Here is a 22268-nt window from a genome sequence, read left to right as displayed (position 1 = left end):
AGAAAATATCAGAATAGAGGGAAGATACTGAAGAAAAGACAGAACAAACAAAACAGGACTAATAGCAAGAGAAAACATTTAAGGCTATTAAAACTAGGATTTAAAATTTTTTAAAAATCTGAAGGTCCACCATGTAGAGATATCAGCAAGCAGCTATATGTAACTGGTTTACTGAGCCTGGTGGACCCTGAAGGTGCCATGCAAAAAATGAACTGTTTCTACCACTGTCTATTAAATAAGCCCTGCTAACGTTTCTTCCCCTCACCTGGATGAAATCATAAGCAAATCCCACTATGGCAGTGGATCGCAGACTCTAGCTTGATCAAAATCACCTGGAGGGCTTGTGAAAACCAGATTTCTAGGCCTTACCCCAGAGTCTCCTTTAATAGGTCTGGAGTGGTTCTAAGAATTTGTATTTCTGTGAAGTTTCCAGATGATTCTGATGCTGCTGGAGAGGGTGGGGGACCACTCTTTGAGAACCATCGCATTAGGTTTTCTGGTTACTCTCATGTAAATTGGTCATATTTTTGAGGTATTAAAAAATGAAGAATGATACATAATTACAGCTTTATTTTGTCATCTGATTCATAGCTTTCTTACCCACTTTCACTGCCACCCACCCATCCTCCCAACAAAGAAAAACTGTTTTAACTGCAATCTTGGTATGGAAGCTTGTGATCAGGAAGAGGGGTGTCTTAGGTTTCCTTTTTCCTTCTGGATACACACTTACTCTACTTGTTACCTGTTGTTTTTTGCGACTTCAGACTTGGTAAGGAAAGGATGGGCATAGTCTTATGTGCTAATGCATTGTTAGTGGGGTCCTCTGTATGCTGACTGTCAAATGTTGATGCTTTTTTTTTTTTTTGCGGTACGCGGGCCTCTCACTGTTGTGGCCTCCCTCGTTGCGGAGCACAGGCTCCGGACGCGCAGGCTCAGCGGCCATGGCTCACGGGCCCAGCTGCTCCGCGGCATGTGGGACCTTTCCGGACCGGGGCACGAACCCGTGTCCCCTGCATTGGCAGGCGGACTCTCAACCACTGTGCCACCAGGGAAGCCCTGGTGATGCTTTTTTACCTGGAAAACACAGGGAACTACAAGGAGCATGTTTAGTAACGAGTGATGTTGCCTCAGTCAAGCCATGTCAGCTTCCCATCAGTTTCTGGCTTCTTTGCAACAGGGTCCCACTGACTCCCTCTGCTGTAGTCACATTTCCTCTCTAAACAGTCCCATTTTATAGCTGAGAGGTGGCATGGGAAATGAGTCAAACACAAGTTTTTAGCCAGTCCTGCATTGTTTTCTAGTGTTTTCAAACTTTGGGGATGCTTCTGAAACTCCTAAATATCAGAAAAAGCTGAATTTAACATCTCTTTACTGTAAAATATAAAATACTTAGATATGTTCTACATATTAACTTAAAACCATAGACTCTACAAAAAATGTGTACAAATCTGTGTATCACCCATAAATTAAAATTGGACACCCAACCTCCATCTTGCAGTTGGTGTTGGGATTCCACTGCCTCCTAGAGTTATACCAATATTTAGGAGGAAAATGAGAGTAAAACTTCTAAAATAAGGATAGGACTTTGACTCTTTACTTTATATTGATTGCTACTGATATCCTAATTGTCTGAGCTCCCAGAGACCCTTTTATTCTGGTAGCTCTTTGATTCCAAATGCCACATATTGGACAATGAAGGGATGTTTGATGATGTGGGAAACTTGGTGCAGCTCCTCCTTAGGGGTCGTATCACTTTCCTGAGGGCACTGCACATAGGGAACAGAGGCACTTAGGGGGATGGAGTGGCATCACAATTAGTAAAATAGTCATATGTGTTGGTGGAGGTTGAAGTGCTAGTGGATAGAAAGACATGGGGCAATCAAAGGACATGGCATTATGTTCAGAGGACGTGGTGTTTACTGCCAATGATGACGATGAAAAACAGTTTGGGTAACTGTGGCTACCATGGAGAGCTCACAAAATGAAAACACTAAGCTTAAGGCCTTGTACACCCAAGTCAAGTCACAGGTGGAGAATCAGAATGCCTCTAGGTTGTTTCTAAAGGAATCCCTCTTATCATTTGTAGCTGCAATGTAGACGTGGCTTGGGGTCAGATCCACAACTTGATCATATAAGTTATAGTGTTGTAAAATCATTTAAACCACAACCTTGCCAGGTCTCTTATGCTAAAACAAGATAAACAGGAAATACTGGGATCCCAAGACTTGGGATGGCAACAAATCTGGCTTCCCAAAGTGGCTGACAATTTTAAACCAAAAATTACTGCAAAATCTTCCTTACCTGTGAAAGCCGTCCTTCTCCCACCTCAGTGAGAGAACCAGACTTCCCTTGAGGAGAAGTTTTTCAAGAATTTTAAATGGGGATCAGAATTCATAAGGAGATTCAGATTGTCTTCAGGACCCACACTCACCATAAACTTATGCTCCAGCAGAGCCCTAGTGGGGTATGTGGTTCATTCAAGGAGGACACTGAAATAGTGCAGAATCTGGCTGATTTGAATCTGTAAGAACTGAGGGAGCATGCATGCGTATGGTTTCTAAGCGTGTTAGTACTAGATGACAGAATGGAAAGTTGACTTAAGCCTATTTTAGCGGTATGAGTATACTCATCTGGAATTTGTGATTTATACTGTTAGCTCAAGCATCTGACTGTGGGCTTGGCCTTAAAAGTGACCAACAGGGAAGGGAGATGGTGGGAACAGTCAAGCACTATCTAGAGGAAAGTTTCTGAAAACTCAAGGAGATGGGAATCTTGGAGTGGAACTCTTACGGGTTCAGTCATCTCATAACCTTAGGAAAGCCTACTGAACACTCCCTTCATGAGGGCATTAAAAAGCAAAAAATCAGCATCTGTAAAACGTTTCTTGGGGCCTGTCCTCTCAAGGCCAGAGATGATCATGGACAATGCCAGTATATAATTGGATTTCCCAATTATAGTAGGAATAATGGGATCACAGAGTAATAGAGGACAGGTGGCAGCACTTCAGCACAGGTGTGCCCAGTTTTCACAACTGATTAACTGAGTGGAATGTGGAGTGTTTTGACTCTCAGGCTACAGTATTAGTGAGTTATCATTTGATCAAGGGAACAAACCCTATGAATGAAATAGAGGGACAGCCTTGACTTATATAAACAGATAAATTCTAGGTGATATTGGAAGAAACCTAACTCAAGTCACCATAGTGGTGATTCACAACCCCTTACTCAGTTTGCAGACCCACAGTTACTTGATTAAGGAGGAGCCCGGTCCATTTGCCATGTGGCAACAAGTATACGGTATATTCTTTCTCCAAGCCTTCATGATCTATGGTCATTTACCAGGGTGTGTGCACTGGAAAAAGGAAAAAATTTAGGTTTTCTGGAGGTCATTAGGTACTGACTTCAAATGAAAGCTAGTTCTTATCCACTGCACTTTACCACCATGGTCACTGTGGCTTATAGATATTAGATGATAGAAAGTATCTTGGCCAGAATTCATCTCAGTGTAGGTCCAATTGGTACCACAGAAACATCTGTGTTTATTTACTCAGTTTGGGTACATATAGTAGAGATCAATTGATCTCTCTCTCTCTCGTTCTATCTATCTACCTTGTAACTGGCAGAATCCCCACAACGGTTCCCTGATCCATGAAATAAGGGCTATTATGTAGGAAAGACCAAATTCATATTCCTGGTGTTCACTCTTTGCCATGATACTAACATAACAGTAATGCAACATCACTTCTGAAGGAAGTGTAAAAATTAGTGCCACTGTCAAAGCCTTGAAAGTTGCTGAACAGCTTGTTCCTGTCACACCTTTATTTAATTGCCTGTGTGACCCAGCAAGCAGCTTATAGATCTTGAGGAGTGACTGCAGATAATCTTAAGTGTAATCAGATGATGGTGCCATCAAAGCTGACCCTGAGACAAGGACTTAGGTGTAGGAGAGATGGTCTCAGGAAGCACAGGTACAGGAATGAGGAAAGTGAAATAGGGAACTTTATCACTTTAATGTGTATTAATGGGGTGGGGTTACTGCTGTGCGCAACTGGGGCTCAGTTCTCCTGGATATCCTGTGAGGGACCATATGACTTAGAATTGTCCACCAAGGGATTGGGAAACTGGTGTTTTTATCACTGATTCCTGCCCTTCATTGGTTGAGATTTGCCTTTGGTAACCTGTCTCTGGATTTTTGAGGCTGATCTTTGCTCAGGCTGAGCCAGCTATCATGTTTCCAGGAAAAGAACTCAGTCTGTAGAGATACATGTGTTAGACTCAGAAGCCATTAGTCTGCACAGAAACTGCAGCTATGGAAACTGAAAGGGGTAAAAGGGGATATAATCTGAGGTATGAACAGCATCTATTATGGGTGCAGATGCCCAGCTCCTTGTATGCAGCTATTATTATGGCAAATAGGTTTTTTTCTATTTCAATCACAAAGACACTTGTAACCTGACTCATGCATTAGCTTCCAAGAATCTCTTCTTTCCCTCTCTCTCTCTCTCTTTGCCCTTAATGGCATTCCTGTCACTTCTTTATGCTAGTTGGATGCCTACAATAAGCTCTTCAATTTGTTTAGGCTTTTACAAAACAAAGCAAAAGAACAAAACTGCTTCTGACTTTCAGCATCTTTTGCTTTTTTACCTTACAAAATAAATCAACAAACAATAAAACACCCAAATCTCTGAAGCAAGGAATTACTTACTGACTACCATATTGAAAATATAAAAACAAGAACAGAAATGTATTAGGAGAATATACACTGGTTAATATTTTAAATGTCATTCTATTATACAGTTTTCCCCAGTGTTCTCCTAGGTATGGTTTTCACTGTTCCTTCTTGACATACTCTTTCTCCAACACTTACATCAGGATTGCTAACAGTGTGGGCAGAACTGAGGCCAGGCAGATTTCTGTGCTGTTCACCTATACCTCCAGAGGACTTGGGATACACTTTTAGAGAGCAGAAAGAATGGATCAGAGAGACATTGATACAGGGCAGTAGAAGCCAGAATTTCACAAGGCGTCCCCAAGCACGCTCCAAATTCATCTCATACCAGCACGTTCCAGGTGAAGAAAGGAATGTATTAGAGGTTTAGAAATACGCAGAACATACATAAACACTGATATTTTGAAAAAATGTTCTTGAATGAAACATTAATATTATAAACAGGTGAAGTCCTCCAAAATTAATTTACAAATACAGTTCAATATCTGTCAAAAGTGTTTGGTGGAGAGAAGGGTTTCTGGTTATAGCAGTAAAAGTTTGGTAATACTGCCAAAAATAAATAAATACATTTTCCAAAATACTCAAAAAGCAATCATTTCAGGGCACAGGAAATTGAGCACAAGTAACCAACAAATTGGAACATGTTTATTCTTGAAAAATCACAGGAACGTTGAGTCAGAACACTGTGAGTGTGTGGCCTTTTGACTAAGGCTGCTCTCATCTGACCCCAGCTCTCCTCATCCCACCCAATGTCTGCCCACCCCCAAATTTGGTTAGTGAGAATGGCAACTTTACCGGCATGTAGTTTGCCATAAGACCCAGAAACTTTGTTGCCAATGGAATGGGCTAAAATCTGGAAGTAGAGGGCAAAAACACATGGCAGGTAGAATAGATTGGAAACAAACAGTAGTAATCTATATCTTTGCTATCCTAACTAATTCTGCAGTCCCTGTTGAGGAGAGCGGCAGATTAGACAGATTTTTTTTTTTTTTAGTAGAGAGATTGTGGAAATGAAAGAGCCATAGGAAGCCTGATATAAGCTCTCTACACATCTCAGATTGACTGGAAAACTATGCATGCACAAGAAAGAACCAAGTGATGGCAGTGAAAAGTGAAAGCCAAGACAGACATGATAAGTGGCTGCAACTCTGCAATCCCCAACTCACACACAGATGACTTGGCAGAGTAAGGAATCCTTATGAGGTTACAGATAGTTGAGTACAATCTTTGCCAAAATCATTGCCTGATCACTAAGCTATACAGACAGATGGTTGACTCCTAGGAAGCCTGATTAAAAGGTAAAAATAAGAATATTTTTAAAAGCAACTGGGCAGAGACATCAGTGGTTGCACAGCAAGGGGGAAATAGGGTCTACAGTTTAATTGTAGGCAATTGCTAAAACAAAACCAACAATCTTCAGAAAAATAAAACACAATCCAGTGTGACTATAATATAATATTCTGTAAAATGTCTAGTTTTCAACAAAAACAAAATACTAGACATGCAAAGAAATAAGAAAATGTGACCCATACTCAGGAAAAAAAAATAAGTTAATAGACACTGACTTAATTAAAGGAAAATATGTGTAAATGACTCAATGAATAGGAGGTCTTAACAGGAAAATAGAAACTATAAAAGAAGATAATGTGGAAATTCTAGAGTTAAAAACTACAACAACAAAATGAAAAATGTAGTAAATGTACTCAACAGAAAGTTTTAGATATCATAAGAAATAACCAATGAATTTGAAGATAGGACACTAGAAAGTTTCCAGTCCAGAAAATACAGAAATACAATTAAAAGAAAATGAATAGAATCTCAGAAACCTGTCATAGAGTCATATGCATCCCAATACACATTAAAAGGACTTCAGCATGAGTAAAATAATTAAATGGTGCTAGAAAACTCTTTGAAGAAAAAAATGACTGAAACTTCCAAAATTGAATTTAAAAAATTAACCTATCAATTCAAGGTGCTGAAAGAATCTCTGTGGGAGAAATACGAAGGAAACTACACTTAGACAAATCAAAGCCATGCTACTAAACGACGAAGAGAAAATTATTAACCTAGGTTTCCACTTCAGGACACTACAAAGAGAAATGCAAATCAAATTCAAGAGAGGAAAGGAAATAATAAAGATCAGGACATAAATCAATGAATTAGAAAACAAAAAGATTTTAAAAATTAAGTGAAAACAGAAGTTATATCTATAAAAAATCAATTAAATTGATAATTCTTCAGCTAGTTAGACAAAGGAAAAAAAGAGTGAGAATGACAAATTACCATCAGAAGTGAAAGAGGGGACAGCTCTATAAACTCTATCAAAATTAAAAGATTTGAAGAGAATGTTGTAAACCACTTTATGCCAACATATTACATAATGTAGGTGAAATAGATAAATTCCTAGAAAAGACACGTTACCAAAATTAATTTTAAAAAATAGAAAAATTGAGTAGACTTCTGTCAAGCAAAGTTATTGAATCTTTATTATAAATATTCATTTTTTAAAAAGCCTAGGCCAACATGCCTTCATTGGTGAGTTCTGTCAAAATAAAAGGAGTAATAGTATCTATTCTATGCAAACTTCTTTAGAATTAGAGAAGGGACAATTTCCTAACTTATTTATGAGACAAGTGTTAATCTAATAAAATTAGCAATGATTCACAAGAAAATAAAATGACACTCTGTATGCCTCATCAACATTGATGCAAAAATTTTCAAAACATTTTGGCAAACTAAATCAATCAACATATAAATAATTACTCATCATGATTGAGTGTGGTTTATCCCAGGAAAGCAAATTTTTATTTTTTTAACATCTGAAAATAAATTAACAAAATACGCTAAAATAGTAGAATGAAGATTAAAATCTGTATGATTAAAAAATATTACAAAAGCATTTGACAAAATCCAACATTCATTCATGGTAAAAACTCAACAAAATATGAATAAAAGGAAGCGGTTGAGAGAAAATTGTCCATAAGTGTCTTCTGTTTCTGCATTTCTTACAAGCAAAGTATTGATAGTCCTGTTGTGCTGGACTGTCTTTTCAAGGGTGTTTGTAGAGCAACAGGTGTGGAAAATAGAGAAAATGTCTCCCTCCAGAATAAACAATGCACATTCTTACATGTTTAGTAAAGATAATGTCTACCTCTGGAGCACCAGGCAGGCATACATACTGCCTATTATAGAATATTTGGATGCCCTAAGATCAGCGTTCCTCCTCAGTAACACAATCCACAGAATGTGCAGGCAGAACTTGGTCCTTTTTACATCACATTGTGGGAATTAGGGCTCAAGGAAGTAGTGCAAGAAAATGATACTTTAGCAGCAGTTATCAATATGAGTTAAAATCTTTTGTCTTTGAATCAGAAAGCTTTTGTCTTATGCTTTCTGCCAGTACCCATTAAATTGTGGGAGGCTAATTCATTAGCTTGAAAATACAGTAAAATCTCAGACCCTTCACATGTCTTTAAAGGAATTTCTTCAGTCTGATAAAGGACATCTACCCATAACCTACATCTAACATCATACTTAGTGTTGAAAGACTTAATTCTTTCCCACTAAGATCAGGAACAAGCCAAGGGTGTTCATTATCACCACTTCTACTCAGTATTGTCCCTGAGGTTGTAGTCAGTATAGTAAGGAAGGAAAAGAAGTAGCATAAAGATTAGAAAAGAAATAAAACTGTCTTTATTTCAAGATAACTTGATTTTTATGGAGAATGTCCTATAGATTTTAGGTGGGGAGTTCAGGGAGAAGAAGGTACTAGAACTAATAAGTGCATTTAACAAAGTTAAAAGATTCAAGACCAATACACAAAAATCAATTGTATTATTATATACTAGTAACAAATAATTGGCAATTGAAAATATAAAAGCAATACCATTTAGAGTAGCATGAAAAATATAAAAATATGGGATACATTTGAGAAAAAGATATAGAAGAATACACTAAAATTATAAAACTTTGCTGATTGAAATTAAAGAGGATCTACGCCATGAGTGCTACGCCATGCCAATCAAAAGCCTCAATATATTAAGTAGTCACATCTCCAAACTGATACATAGATTCAATACAATCCCAATCAAAATAGCAACAGTCGGTATAGATTGACAAGCTGATTCATAATTTTTTGGAAATGAAAAAGAATAGCCAAGACAACTTTGAAATAGAACAGTAAAGTTCAAGGACTCATTTAACTCATCTTTTTATAGAGCTAAAATAATCAAGAGAGTCATTCACTGGTGTAAAGACAAATAAATTAATGAAACAAAACAGAGAATTCAGAATAGAATTCAGAATTCTCAGCCATTCTTTTCTTTTCATGACCTTGACAATTTTTTTTCTTGTTTTTTTACTTGCAGTTAAGATTGATTACAGTGAAAGGTTATAAAGCAAAATCAACAAAGGGAAAAGTGCATGCGGTGAAATCCGGAGGAATCCAGACACAAACTTCCGAGAATCCTCTACCAGTGGAGTCACCCAGGACACGCTTAATTCCTCAGATATTTTATAAAATGTCTTTCAATTGATGTTTCTTCATGATTAGACTGTGGTTTTGGATTTGGGGGAATAATACTATAGAGGTAAGTACCTTCTCATCATATCTTATCTGCATGTATATTATAATGACATGACCATGTTTTCTTCAGTGAATTGTCTGGATTGACATTTTAAAGATATTTACTATTATTATCAAAGATTGTATTAAATCTTTTCAATTATGCTAATATTATTTTATACCACTCAGTAACATTTGGAATGTTTTTGACTTTGAGTGTTTTCTCATATAAGTTTGACAAATGTTTTAATAAGTTTATTCCTATGTAATTTATATTTTTATTACTCTTTCATTACATTTTACCCACTAACAGATTATTATATGTCTAAATGAAGAACACTAATTCCTGCATATTTATTCTTTATTTACATACTTCACTGGACTATCTTATAGTTTACAATGGTTTTGAATTGATTATTTTTAATATTCCAGATATACTGCATACAATTAAAAAATAAATTATAGCATTGCCACATGATGGAATAATATATCTTTAAAGCAATTTTGAATACTATTTTAATATACAGAAAAACTCTTATATCATTGAATAAACAAAGCAGAATAGTAAATGATGGATTTCATTTAGGGTTGAATTTACTTGGGGTACTTACTCAAAGTATGGAGTGCTGTCCTCATCAATCCAAAGCTATTGAATTAAAAATTCAGGGGACAAAACCCAGATTTCTGCATTATTAATAAATACCCCTGATGACTCTGTTATTTATAGAAAATTCACAATAAAATCTGGTTATGTAATAAGGTACATAAAAAATTTAAAATTTTTAATTTTAATTATTAAAATTTTTAATTTAAATTTTTTTTTAATTTTTTAAAATTTTTAATTTAAAAAATTTTAATTTAATTTTAATTTGTATAGTAGTGAATTCAATAATAATTTTCAATAACCTCTTTTATTCTCTGCTCATCATACTATCTGTCTCAATTTAAAATAAGATTCGATAGGATCCCAACAATGGTGTAAGTTACTTTTCTACTTCAATATTAGCTGGAAGTTTAAAAGTTCTTTTAAATCTTTAATTATTTTAGGAAGTAGCATCAGGTTGTAGTTTTCGGAATATTTTTTGAAGGTAGTGGTTCTGTTAATGTGATAAAGAGACAGAGACCCTGTGGAAGAGGGACTGTATTGCTGGTTGAAGGGGGATCAACAATAAGTCACTTAAAAACCAGGATCAGGTAAGTAAGTTGTGCGGCACAGTGCAAAATGAAAATATGATGCCTTTTGTACAAAAATTATAAAGAATTTTAAGACAGCAACAGCAGAGAATTGAACCAAGTATACAGGGTCTTTGTCAGGATAGGGTGCTTTATGACTGCCCAGGTTGCATGCCTGTGAAGCTGGCTTTGCACTTGATACTGTAAGAGCAAGCTTCAATTTAAAAAATAATTGTAGTTTCAGTTTTTCATGTACTCATTATCATTTTCGGAACCATTATGTGTAGAGTTCTGAGCACAATTGCAAATGGTCATTCATTTTCAAACACTCTTCCCTCAGGTGACCTAATTACTATATTTCTTTTTCAAATGTAAAATATTTCTTGCATAGTGATTTAAATGCATCCCATGGAAATTCTTTGCTCCTCTAAATAATATTTTCAAAATAGTTTAATATGTCTATATAGTAAATCATTGTAAATAATAAGTAAATGCATGTGAGGGTAATGATAAACATTACCCTTTGGAAAGATAAAAGATATCTTTAGCTGGTTGGTATTGCTTTAAAAAAAAATCAGTTATTCTAGGAAACAAAGAATATTTTGATCTTTTAGGAATATTCATCCTAAGAGGTTAAAAGGGTTGAGCCTTAGAACAGTTTCTCACGTTCCTTTCACTATAGGATTCTTTCCAGTAGAAGGAGAAATTCTTTCTTGCTGTAATGTTAATAGTGAAGTTTTCTCGTTTGAACTTTTACCACTGGTAGCAAATCCTGGTGTCTTTTGAGTAATAAAGGAAGGTTTTTGTTTGTTTGTTTGTTTTGTTTTTTAATGATAGATTCAGGTCCTTTTGTGGTTCTTCTGAATGCACAAAAAATGCATTCTCTCATCTCCCTGCCCACCCCCTATGCATATTTAGTTTGAGACTAGTAGAGTCTCATTTTCAATTTTAATGGACATTATCTATGAGTATTCAAGGAGAGTCTCATCTGATGGAAATGTACAATGGAGTCACTTAAGTTAAGTCTTAAGTCACATCTGTAGATTCTCACTGTTAACAAAATCCTTGTGGTCTTGGGGTAGTGTGTTATGGCCTGTTCTGGCTATTTCTTAAAGACTTAATTCAGCAATAGGAGAATTCTTTGTGGGTTTGTTATTGTTTCTGTTTTTGTTTTTCATCAAATACAGTAATATGAAAAATGAAGACATATCTTAAGCAAAAGTAAATTGTAAAAGAATTCTACAATCATGCAATCATATCTACACAGGCAGTAAAAACTAACATTTATAAGCCATTAAATTTAAATAGCATTAAAACATCCTTACAGTCGTCTTATGAAATGAGTATCATTCCCATTACACTGAGGCTCAGTACAATATGTTCTTCAGTAAGGCAGAAATACTTTCCTTGAACATGATTCTTCAGCCTCCAAATCCCAAGATTATTCCACACACACCATAGAAGTCCAGGATAGAAGTGCATAATGCCTCATCTTCACTATATTTTTCCTTCTCCTTTACTTCAACACCCAATATGTGTATATATTTCAATAGTTCTATCCCAGCTCCTCAACATATTCTCTGTCCAAAGAGAAACTCGATAGTTCACCTTAGTTCTCTTTGATCTAATAGTCTTGCTGTTTATTTGTGTCTATTAACTATTCTTACCATATTCAAAGACCATGTTTCACCTCAGAATTATTCTCTAAATCCAAACCACATGGTGATTTTTTTTAACACATAAGAACATGGTTTATTTTAAGTGCTAGGGTGGTGGTCAGTTCTGTTGAAAAGACAGTGAATTTAGAGGCAGAGAAACATGAGTTTATGACTTACATGTTCTTTGATATTTTACAAGAGATACTGTATTTCACTTTTCTCAACCATCAATGGAGCTAATAGTGCAACATAATTTTGTGAAGATTAAATTAAAAATTATATATAAACTACCAAATACAGTAATTGGCATATGATTAGTCTTTAGAAACATTATTTCCTTTTTTATTTTTTTTCTGTTGTAATCAGTGAACTCTTACTATCTGTTCAACACAATCAATACATTCAAATCACCTGTTATTGTAACCTAGCATTTTAACACTTGATACTCATCAAATGATGCAGGAACACAACTAGGTCATAAAGTATATTTCAAGTAAAAGAAAAACTTCCTGTGTATTTTATTTCAAGTAAAAGAAAAACTTCCTGTGTGTTTTATAGCAATCTCTTTCTTCTAAATTTCATGTAAAGCAATGTCAGCCTTTGGCCCAAATCAGAACAACATATATATATTTTTGGATTCGACAGTGTTTTAAAATTTTTTAAATTAATGATCAACATTTAAAAATCAGGATATTTCCAATTTATCTTAAAACACCTGAAAAAATTTATAAAACTGTGTTCCTTTTGGACAAAAATCATCCATGATTCCCGTGTCTTTGCCCTACCTGTTTGGGACAGGCCTTTTCCATTTTTCTATTCTCCCACTTCTGCCTATTTTCCTGTACCCAGGCATGTTCATTCAGTTACCTGCTAGGTAATTCTTCCTTCCGAGGTCACACTAGCAGAATTGTTAATATCCATGTATCTACTAAAGTTAAGGCAATCTAGGCTTTTTTTAATCATGCTCTTTAATATTCTTTTGGCCTCTGTCCACTGTTCAATACTGAAGCCACTTCTACAATGTTAGGTATTTGTTACAGTGGCACTCCACTTCCAGGTACCAAAATCTTCATTATTTTCCTGTTGCTGCTGTAACAGGAAATTGGTAAATTACCAAATTTAGTGAATTTGGTAACACAAATTTATTTTCTTTCAAATATACACATGAGAAATCTGAAATCAAGGTGTCAGCTGAATTGCTTTCCTTCTGGGGGCTCTGGTGGAAAATCTATGTCCTTTCCTTTTCTAGCTTCTATAATCTTCCCACATTCCTTGAGTCATTGCCCCCTTCCAGCAATCAACTCACTTTAACCTCTGTTTTCTTTATCCCATCCTCTCTGACCTTTCTGCCTCCCTCTAATAAGAACCCTTGTAATTACATTGGATATACCTGGATAATCCAGAATAATCTCCCCATCTCAAAACCCTTAACTTAATCACATCCCTTTTGCTATATAAAGTAACATTCACAGGCTCTGGGGATACATGTGTAGACATCTTTGGTGGGGGCTGGGGGGCATTTTTCTGCCTACCACACTCGTTTAATGCAATTCAGTCCGTAATGCCTGACTGTTAATGGTTAAGAGTCATATTTTATTTAACTAACCCTACAAGAAAGTGAGGCCTGCTGGCTTATCCCATCCCTAAGACAGTCTTGGTCACTTATTTGGTGCACACAAGGTTGCTGCACTTGCCTAGGACCCATTGTTGGAAAGTCTCTTCCTTCTCTCGCCCAATGATTGAGTCCAACTCCCTGGGTATCCCTTCTATGCCACTTTTGTAATGCAAAATATCTTCCTGAAGTGGTTAGAAATCATCACCTTTAACTTTCCTCTCTGGCTGGGAATCCTCTATTTTTCTCAGAAGAATAGGGGCAGCATTTTAACTTGCTTATGTTTTTAACATGCTCTGTGAAAGGAATTCTTATGTGGAGATCCATTCATTTAGAGAGGGGGATAAATAACCTAGCTCTAAGCCCCAGCTGTAAAAGTAAAATAATTAGTCTTTAAAAAAAAAAAAAACATGCATAACTCTACTGCTGAAGTACTTTCTTAAAAAATGCTGTATTGACAGAGGTAATCACTGTCACCATTAGGGGTAAACTATATTGCAGGAGGCATGTGCTTTGGTAGGGTGGGAGAATGCATACATGTCACACTTGCCAAAACCTGTAGAGAGAGGCTTTGCCTGTGTCTCACTGACTTGAGGTGATCATTAGTCTCCTTGACTCTGAGAATTCCATTGTGTGAGCCATTCTCTCTCAGCCTCTCTCTTGCCTTGGCCTAACCTCAAGGAGCATTCAATTAAGGTAATACAGTTTAAAGAAATCTTTTTCAAAACCACTTATACTAACCTAAGGCTGAGGAAACCAAGACTACATGCCCCTTTTATACAAATCAGGATAACTTTAGTTTCTATGAATTTTTAAATTGTGTAAGTTTTTAGAACCGTTTATTTTTTTTTCAGTGATCCTAATGAAAGGCTTTAAAAATATAGATTTCTTTGCCACTATCAGAAGTTTTATATTTAGTGGCTAAAGACCACGATAATGTGTAATTTACTTAAATTTAGCTTGTGATGGATAAATATATGCAATAGGAAAATAGTGACTTTACTGAAAAACACACTGTCATTTTTTTTCAGTGCTATTGTAGTTTGTAATTACTCTGTTACCTCCCATGCACTTATCTCCCAAGTACTCATCAATGCCTTTATTTACTTTTAGATTATAAAGCCCATGACATTAGGTACTTATCTCCTGGAATCTGAATTTCCAATCTTCATTCTTCCTAATGCAGGTCTTTTTATTGATTAGCTAAATATCTAGCTCAACCACTATGATGAAACCAAATTTTTAGAAAGGAAATATAACTTCATCCAGAAATATGTTTTCTTTCCAAAAAAAAATCTGTTTTTTGTTTTTGTTGTTGTTACTGGCATTTTACACTGATATAAAATTATTTTAATTGTTATAACTACTTATGAAATATGAACACCAGAAATCTTCCTATTTTCTGTTGTTTAATACATATCTTGCACCATAGCATCAGCTCATTAAGATGGATGAGATAGGGAAAAAAAGAACTTTTTCTGCCAGCAGTTGAGCGGAACCTTCATTTGCCAGGATACACTACTATGCATCAGAGAATATCAGAATATAAAACACTAATTTTACAACCGAACAGAATCTGGATGAGAGTCTAAAGATGAGAAAGATAAGTAAAGCTAAGGCTGCCTTACCTTACCCCAGAAAATATTTGTAAAGCTATTTAGTAAAAATGAATCCTTTATTCTAAGGGAAAAATAATGAACACAATCAATCATGTTCTCTTCATAGCCTATAGGTACACATGTCTAGTATAGTCTGTGTTCATTTAAAAGTGTTTTAAAGTTTTTAATATAAAAGAATCAACTTTGACTAGCAAAGGGAAAAAATTAAAACTCTGTTTAGAATTATTTCAAGTGTATGTCCTTCTTAATTTTTTTTTTTTTTTTTTTGCGATACGCGGGCCTCTCACTGTTGTGGCCTCTCCCGTTGTGCAGCACAGGCTCCGGACACGCAGGCTCAGCGGACATGGCTCACGGGCCTAGCCGCTCCGCGGCATGTGGGATCTTCCCGGACCGGGGCACGAACCCGTGTCCCCTGCATCGGCAGGCGGACTCTCAACCACTGCGCCACCAGGGAAGCCCCTTCTTCATATTTTAACATTATAAAATCGTTACAGAAACGATGAAATCACTCTTGGTCTAGACATGGGGTGAATTGAAAAGCATTGTATCTTTTGTAGTGTAGTATGGACACAACTATCCAAAGTTCAACATTGAAGGAAAAAATAAAACCGTATTTTAGGACTCTTAGGACGATAAGGGATAACCTCCAGAGTTATTGTCATTTACTCCGAACAAGGGGTTTGTAGTAAATGCGTAAGCACACACACAGAACAACAGCAACAATAATAATCAGTAACAGCAGCTAAAGGGACTAGATATTTGATACACCTGAATATGTTAAGAATTAATTAATACAGGAAACTTTACAAAAGTTGTTAGGGACGTGACAGCTATTATTACTTCTATGTGTAGCAAGACCAGAGGGTATGTCTTTCTACTCAAAAGAAGAATGACAATAATTTTGAAAGTAGATTTACAATATTACTTTAAGTATAAAGAATGTCCTGTGTTCTGGATATCTTTCTTTCGAACCTTTAGATCTCCTTTCTATTCACCCTCACCCAGCTCAGTACTGACTTTTATGGATGGCATTAAAAGTTCTTTTGTCCTCAGGCTCCCAGATGGATTTTGTCAAGGAGAACAAAGGGAGGATCCTATGTAGGAAATGAGAGGGAAAGAGTGATATCAGCGTTCTCTTGGCTCCCTTCCTATATGGTCACCTTATGCTGGTTGTGTGTCCCCACCAAAACAATCTCAGCCTCATAACCTGTACACTCAGCCCTCTCTCTCCTTATATTGTGGTTGCCCTCTTTCCCTCTACCCTTCAGATGTAGGAGTGATATTGGCCTCTAATGTTACTAGCCTACTAGCCCAAGTAGTAGCCTCTTCTTTTTTCTTTACCTATTGCCTATAATTTTGCAAATATACCCTGTATTAAACTACCTTCATATTATCATAACTTAAGTATTCCATCTATTTCCTCGTGAGACTAGATCTGATATATCAAGTACATGATCAAATGGCCTTAGAAGCTCACAGTTAAAAATAAGGATAATGTTGCATCCTAGAAAGCATAGGCAGAACACTCTTTGACGTAAATCATAGCAATATATTTTTGGATCTGTCTCTTAAGGCAAAGGAAACAAAAGCAAAAGTAAAAAAAGGAATCTAATTAAACTTAAAAGCTTTTGCACAGCAAAGGAAACCATTGACAAAACGAAAAGACAACCTACTGAATGGGAGAAAATGCAAATGATATGACTGATAAGGGGTTAATATCCACAATATATAAATAGCTCATACAACTAAATATCAATAAAAAACCCAAACAACCCAATTTAAAAATGGGCAGAATACCTAAATAGACATTTTTTCAAAGAAGACGTACAGATGGCTAACAGGCATGTGAAAAGATGCTCAGCATCACTAATCATCAGAGAAATGCAAATCCAAACCACAGTGAGATATCACCTCACACCTGTCAGAATGTCTATCATCAAAAAAACCACAAACAACATGTGTTGGCGAGGATGTGGAGAAAAGGGAATCCTAGTACACTGTTGGTAGGAATTTAAATTGGTGCAGCTACGTGGAAAACAGTATGGAGGTTTCTCAAAAAACTAAAAATAGAACTACCACATGATCCAGCAATTCCAGTTCTGCATTATATCTGATGAAGAAAACAAAAACACTAACTTGAAAAGATATATGCACCCCAATGTTGATAGCAGCATTATTTACAATAGCCACAATATGGAAGCAACCCAAGTGTCCATCCATAGCTGAATGCATAAAGAAGATGTGATACACACACACACAAACACACACACACTCACTCACTCACTCACTGGAATATTACTCAGCCATAAAAAAGAATGAAATTTTGCCATTTGCAACAACATGGATGGACCTGTAGGGTATTACGCTTAGTGAAATAAGTCAGACAGAGAAAGAGAAATAATGTATGCTATCACTTATATGTGGAATCTGAAAAATAAAACAAATGAATTAATATAACAAAACAGAAACAGACTCACATATATAAAGACTCACATATATAAAACAGACTCACATATATAAAAAAAACTAGTAGTTACCAGTGTGGAGAGGGAATAGGGCAAGATTGGGGTAAACTAGTAGTTACCAGTGTGGAGAGGGAATAGGGCAAGATTAAGAGGTACAAACTACTATGTATAAAATATACAAGCTACAAGGATGTATTGTATGTCCCAAGGAATATAGCCAATATTTTATAATAACCATAAATGGATTACAATCTATAAAAATATTGAATTATTATATTGTATACCTGAAACTAATATAATACTATAAATCAACTGTACTTCAATAAAAGAGTAAACTGTTAAAAGGTCATTTTCAATTTCTTTATATAAATATTTCTACACTTTTATAGTCTAAACAAGAATATTTGCATACATATAGTATAACCTACTTGCAAATATTCCAAAACTCTTGTCAACAATGCAGGCTTAAATAGATATGAGATTAGCTATTGTGGCTACACTGAAATATCAGGATGGACCCAACCCAAAATTTGGTTTGGATGTTGAGATCGATGGCACCATACACACACCAAGAGGGTATAATTACACAATTGAGGCTTTTCTGGGTAGAACAGGGTAGACCTCCCAAGGAGGTCCAAAAATGGCTTGAGATGGCAAAGAAAGGAGACTGGCTAGAGGTTTTTATTGTGGTTTTGGGGTGAGGCCAGGGTGAGGGCTCCTAAGCAGCTTGACAAGGGGCTTGCATGGTTTGAATCTCCCTCCAGTGCCAAAGGATTCCTTATTAGCTCCCTCAGTTGTGGGGCAGAGGGTAAGAAGGAGGAGTAAAGTTTAAAAGCTATTAACAGTCAAACATAAAGAATGGAATCTGTATTATATTAGCCAGTAACTAATTTTAATCCAACTGTGTTTTGCCTAAGCATCTTTTCCTCAGCCCATTTCAAAATACCAAACCTACAAATCAAGATCCTTTGTTAAAATAGTGTTTTTCAGAGAATGTGTCTCAGTTCTTAGACAAGCATTAATTATTTTTAAATTAATATAATTTTATTTCAATAAACATCTTCCCCATAAAATCAGAGAAGCAAGAGCCAAGGCTTCTTTTGTCCAATATTTCATTCAAAAACTAGAACTTTGGAATTTAGAAAACTAACAAAAGCATCACTCCCAAATTAAAGCAACAACAGCAACAAAAACAACAAAAAATTCCAGATGATCTGCAAATTTGCTATTTCATTGATCCTGTCAGAGACTGAGGTTACAGACCGTGAACTAACTTGGAATCCAAGGAAATACAGAGACTTTCAAAGAGAGACAGCACAGGAGCACTTGCTTCCCTGAGTCAGGTGCTTCTGGATCCATCAGTAGAATCCACTTAAAATTTTTAACAAATTGGTAGAGGCTAGGTGGATAATATAGAATATCTGAGGTACACAGACTTGATGGAAATTCAATACTTGCAGACCCACTTGAAAGCAGTTCTCCTCACAGAGTGCTCATATAAAAAGTTTGTCACAAGTCCTGAGAGCCTTCTTCATGGTAGGACTGGGAAAGGAAGAGTAACTGTTATAAGGAAGGCACAAAATCCCACCCAGATTCTTCTCTCCTACCTCTTCGATAGAATAAGAGTTTTAACTGTTCAAGGAAGACCAAAACAAAAACAACAAAAAACCTGTCACACTTAGTGGACTAAGAAAACAACTGCTGATAAAAGGGAACAAAATAAGACTCAGTATCCTGTGGGCAAGGTAGGAATGCTTGCTGGTCCCAAACCACTAGAGGTCTACTATAACTGAAGATGGGACAGAACCACAGAGAATGACCACCCCTAGGAATCAGGAATCTAGTGTCTTCCTGGGACTTAGGCTAAATCAGAGTAAGAGTAGACATCTCCTTCCTACACCCCACCCCAGGCTAACAAGCATCAGGTAACAAGATGCAGCAGTTTTCTGCTAGACAAAGGCCAACAGCATGTAGAGAGACTATTTTTGGCTGAGGCACAGTACAAAGGGAAGACCTAAAGATGAGGATGAGCAGATACTGAGATAAAACCACTGGAAAACCAACTCCTACCCTAAAAATAGGGTACAATTTGAACCCTGTACTACACTGAAGGAAACCATAGTAACAACAAATCCCAAACATATATCAACTCCTGACTAGATTGACTCAATACCCATAGGCATAGTTTAGCAGAAGGAAAGTAAGCTCATTTACAATCCAATAAGGAAAAACAAAACTACTTATCTCAATCCACTTCAGTCTCTAGGGCCCTATACAAGATGTCCACCTATAAAAAAAATTATTACAAGGCATACAAAAGAAGAAAGTTGAAAACAACATGCTGTCAAACAAGAAGGAAATCAATAGAACTGAACTGAGGACACAGATTTGGAATTCTGAGACAGGTAATTTAAAATAACTAAGATTAATATGCTAAATATTCCAGGTGAAAAGATGGATAAAGTGAAATATCAAATGGCTGATAGGTCTGTGTGTCAACTTGGCTAGATTATAATAACCAATTCTTCAATTAAACACTAATCTACATGTTACTATGAAAGGATTTTTTAGATGTAGATATAGAAGCCCAGGGAACACCAAACAGAGTAAACACAAAACAAAACAAAACAAAACACCTAGGCATATCATAATCCAACTGCTGAAAATCAAAGACAAACAGAAAATCTTGAAAGAAAAAGAACATGTTACATAAAGAGGAATGGAAATAAGAATATAGCAGATTTCTCATCAAACTACAGAAGCCAACTGATACTGGAGGGCTTTATTCAAAATGCTGAAGTACAGAAACAAATAAAAACTATTAACTGAACATTCTATTCCCAACAAAAATTATCTTTCAACATTGAAAAGAAAATATTTACTTTTATGAACAATAATTTAAAGGATTTATTGCCAGCTTACCTACAAAAAAATGTTAGAAGTTTTACAAAAGAAATGTATATATTCAGAGCAAAGAAAGTTACCAGGGATAAAGATAGCTGTTACATAATGATAAATGGATCAGTGTTTGTATGGTATATCTTTTACCACTCTTTTACTTTTTTTGTGTGGGGGGGTGGTACGCGGGCCTCTCACTGTCATGGCCTCTCCCGTTGCGGAGCACAGGCTCCGGACGCGCAGGCTCAGCAGCCATGGCTCACGGGCCCAGCCGCTCCGCGGCATGTGGGATCTTCCCAGACCGGGGCACGAACCCGTGTCCCCTGCATCGGCAGGTGGACTCTCAACCACTGCGCCACCAGGGAAGCCCCACTGTTTTACTTTTAATCTACTTATATCATTGTACTTATAATAAATTTCTTATAGACAGCATATAGTTGGGTCTTGTATTCTTTTTCTATTTTAAACCCTTTTAGATAATCTTTGTCTTTTTATGTAATTATATCATTTGAATTTAATGTAATTATTGATATATTTTTCTGTAGGGATACCATTCTGTTTGTTTTCCTTTCATTTTTGTTCCACTGCCTCCCTTTTCCATTTTTTTTATATTAAGTGAATATTTTTAGTATTCCATTTTAGTATCCCATTTTACTCGTAATGTTGACTATATCTTTTTTATTATATTTTTGCTGGTTGCTAAAGAAATTAAGCATACGTAGATTTTCAGTTCACTTAGAATTAGTATTTTACCATTTCAAATGCAACATAGAAACCTTACCTCCATATACGTGGTCAGAATCTTTATCTTGTCCCCCTTTTGTATTTTATTGGGTTGGCCAAAAGATTCGTTTGGTTTTTTCTGTAAGATGGCTCTAGTAGCATTTAGTTGTCTTTAACTTCATTCAAAATGATTTTGTTAGATTGTATGTGACAGTTGTTTTATCAGTGTGCATTTAAAAAAACACAACAAAATTGGTGAATTTTTGTGTGGCCATTTTAATGTTGAAGATGAAAGGAAAAAGGCAACATTTTTGGCATGTTATGCTTTATTATTTCAAGAAAGGTAAAAACACAACCGAAATGCAAAAAAAAGATTTGTGCAGTGTTTGGAGAAGGTGCTGTGACCTGATTGAATGTGTCAAAAGTGGTTTGCGAAGTTTCGTACTGGAGATTTCTAGCTGGACGATGCTCTACAGTCGCGGTAGACCAGTTGAAGTCAATAGCGATCAAATCGAGATATTGAGAACAATCAATGTTATACCACGTGGGAGATAGCTGACATACTCAAAATATCCACATCAAGCATTGAAAATCATTTGTACCAGCTTGGTTATGTTAATTGCTTTGATGTTTAGGTTCCACATAAGTTAAGTGAAAAAAACCTTTTTGACAGTATTTCCACATGTGATTCTCTACTGAAACGTAATGAAAATGTTACGTTTTTAAAACAAATTGTGACGGGCAATGAAAAGTGGATACTGTACAATAGTGTAGAGTGGAAGGGATCATGGGGCAAGTGAAATGAACCACCACCAACCACACCAAAGG

General features: G+C 36.0%; 1 protein-coding gene across 1 annotated transcript in view; it reads left to right on the top strand.

The window, feature by feature from the left end:
- LOC307182350 (uncharacterized protein) overlaps positions 1-9449 on the top strand; it is a gene marked incomplete at its 5' end in the record, with an annotated part of 124136 nt that extends 114687 nt beyond the window's left edge. Inside the window, one exon of the mRNA XM_079913592.1 lies at positions 9096-9449. Within this exon, the coding sequence (XP_079769718.1) occupies positions 9096-9263 (168 nt within the window). The 3' untranslated portion in view covers positions 9264-9449. The remainder of the gene's footprint in view (positions 1-9095) is intronic.
- Between the last annotated feature and the right edge of the window lie 12819 nt (positions 9450-22268).

This window comes from Stenella coeruleoalba, assembly GCF_951394435.1.
Source record: "Stenella coeruleoalba genome assembly, chromosome: 2".
Lineage (NCBI taxonomy): Eukaryota > Metazoa > Chordata > Mammalia > Artiodactyla > Delphinidae > Stenella > Stenella coeruleoalba.
Note: the sequence above shows the minus strand (reverse complement) of the source record. Positions and strands in the feature narration are given on the sequence as shown.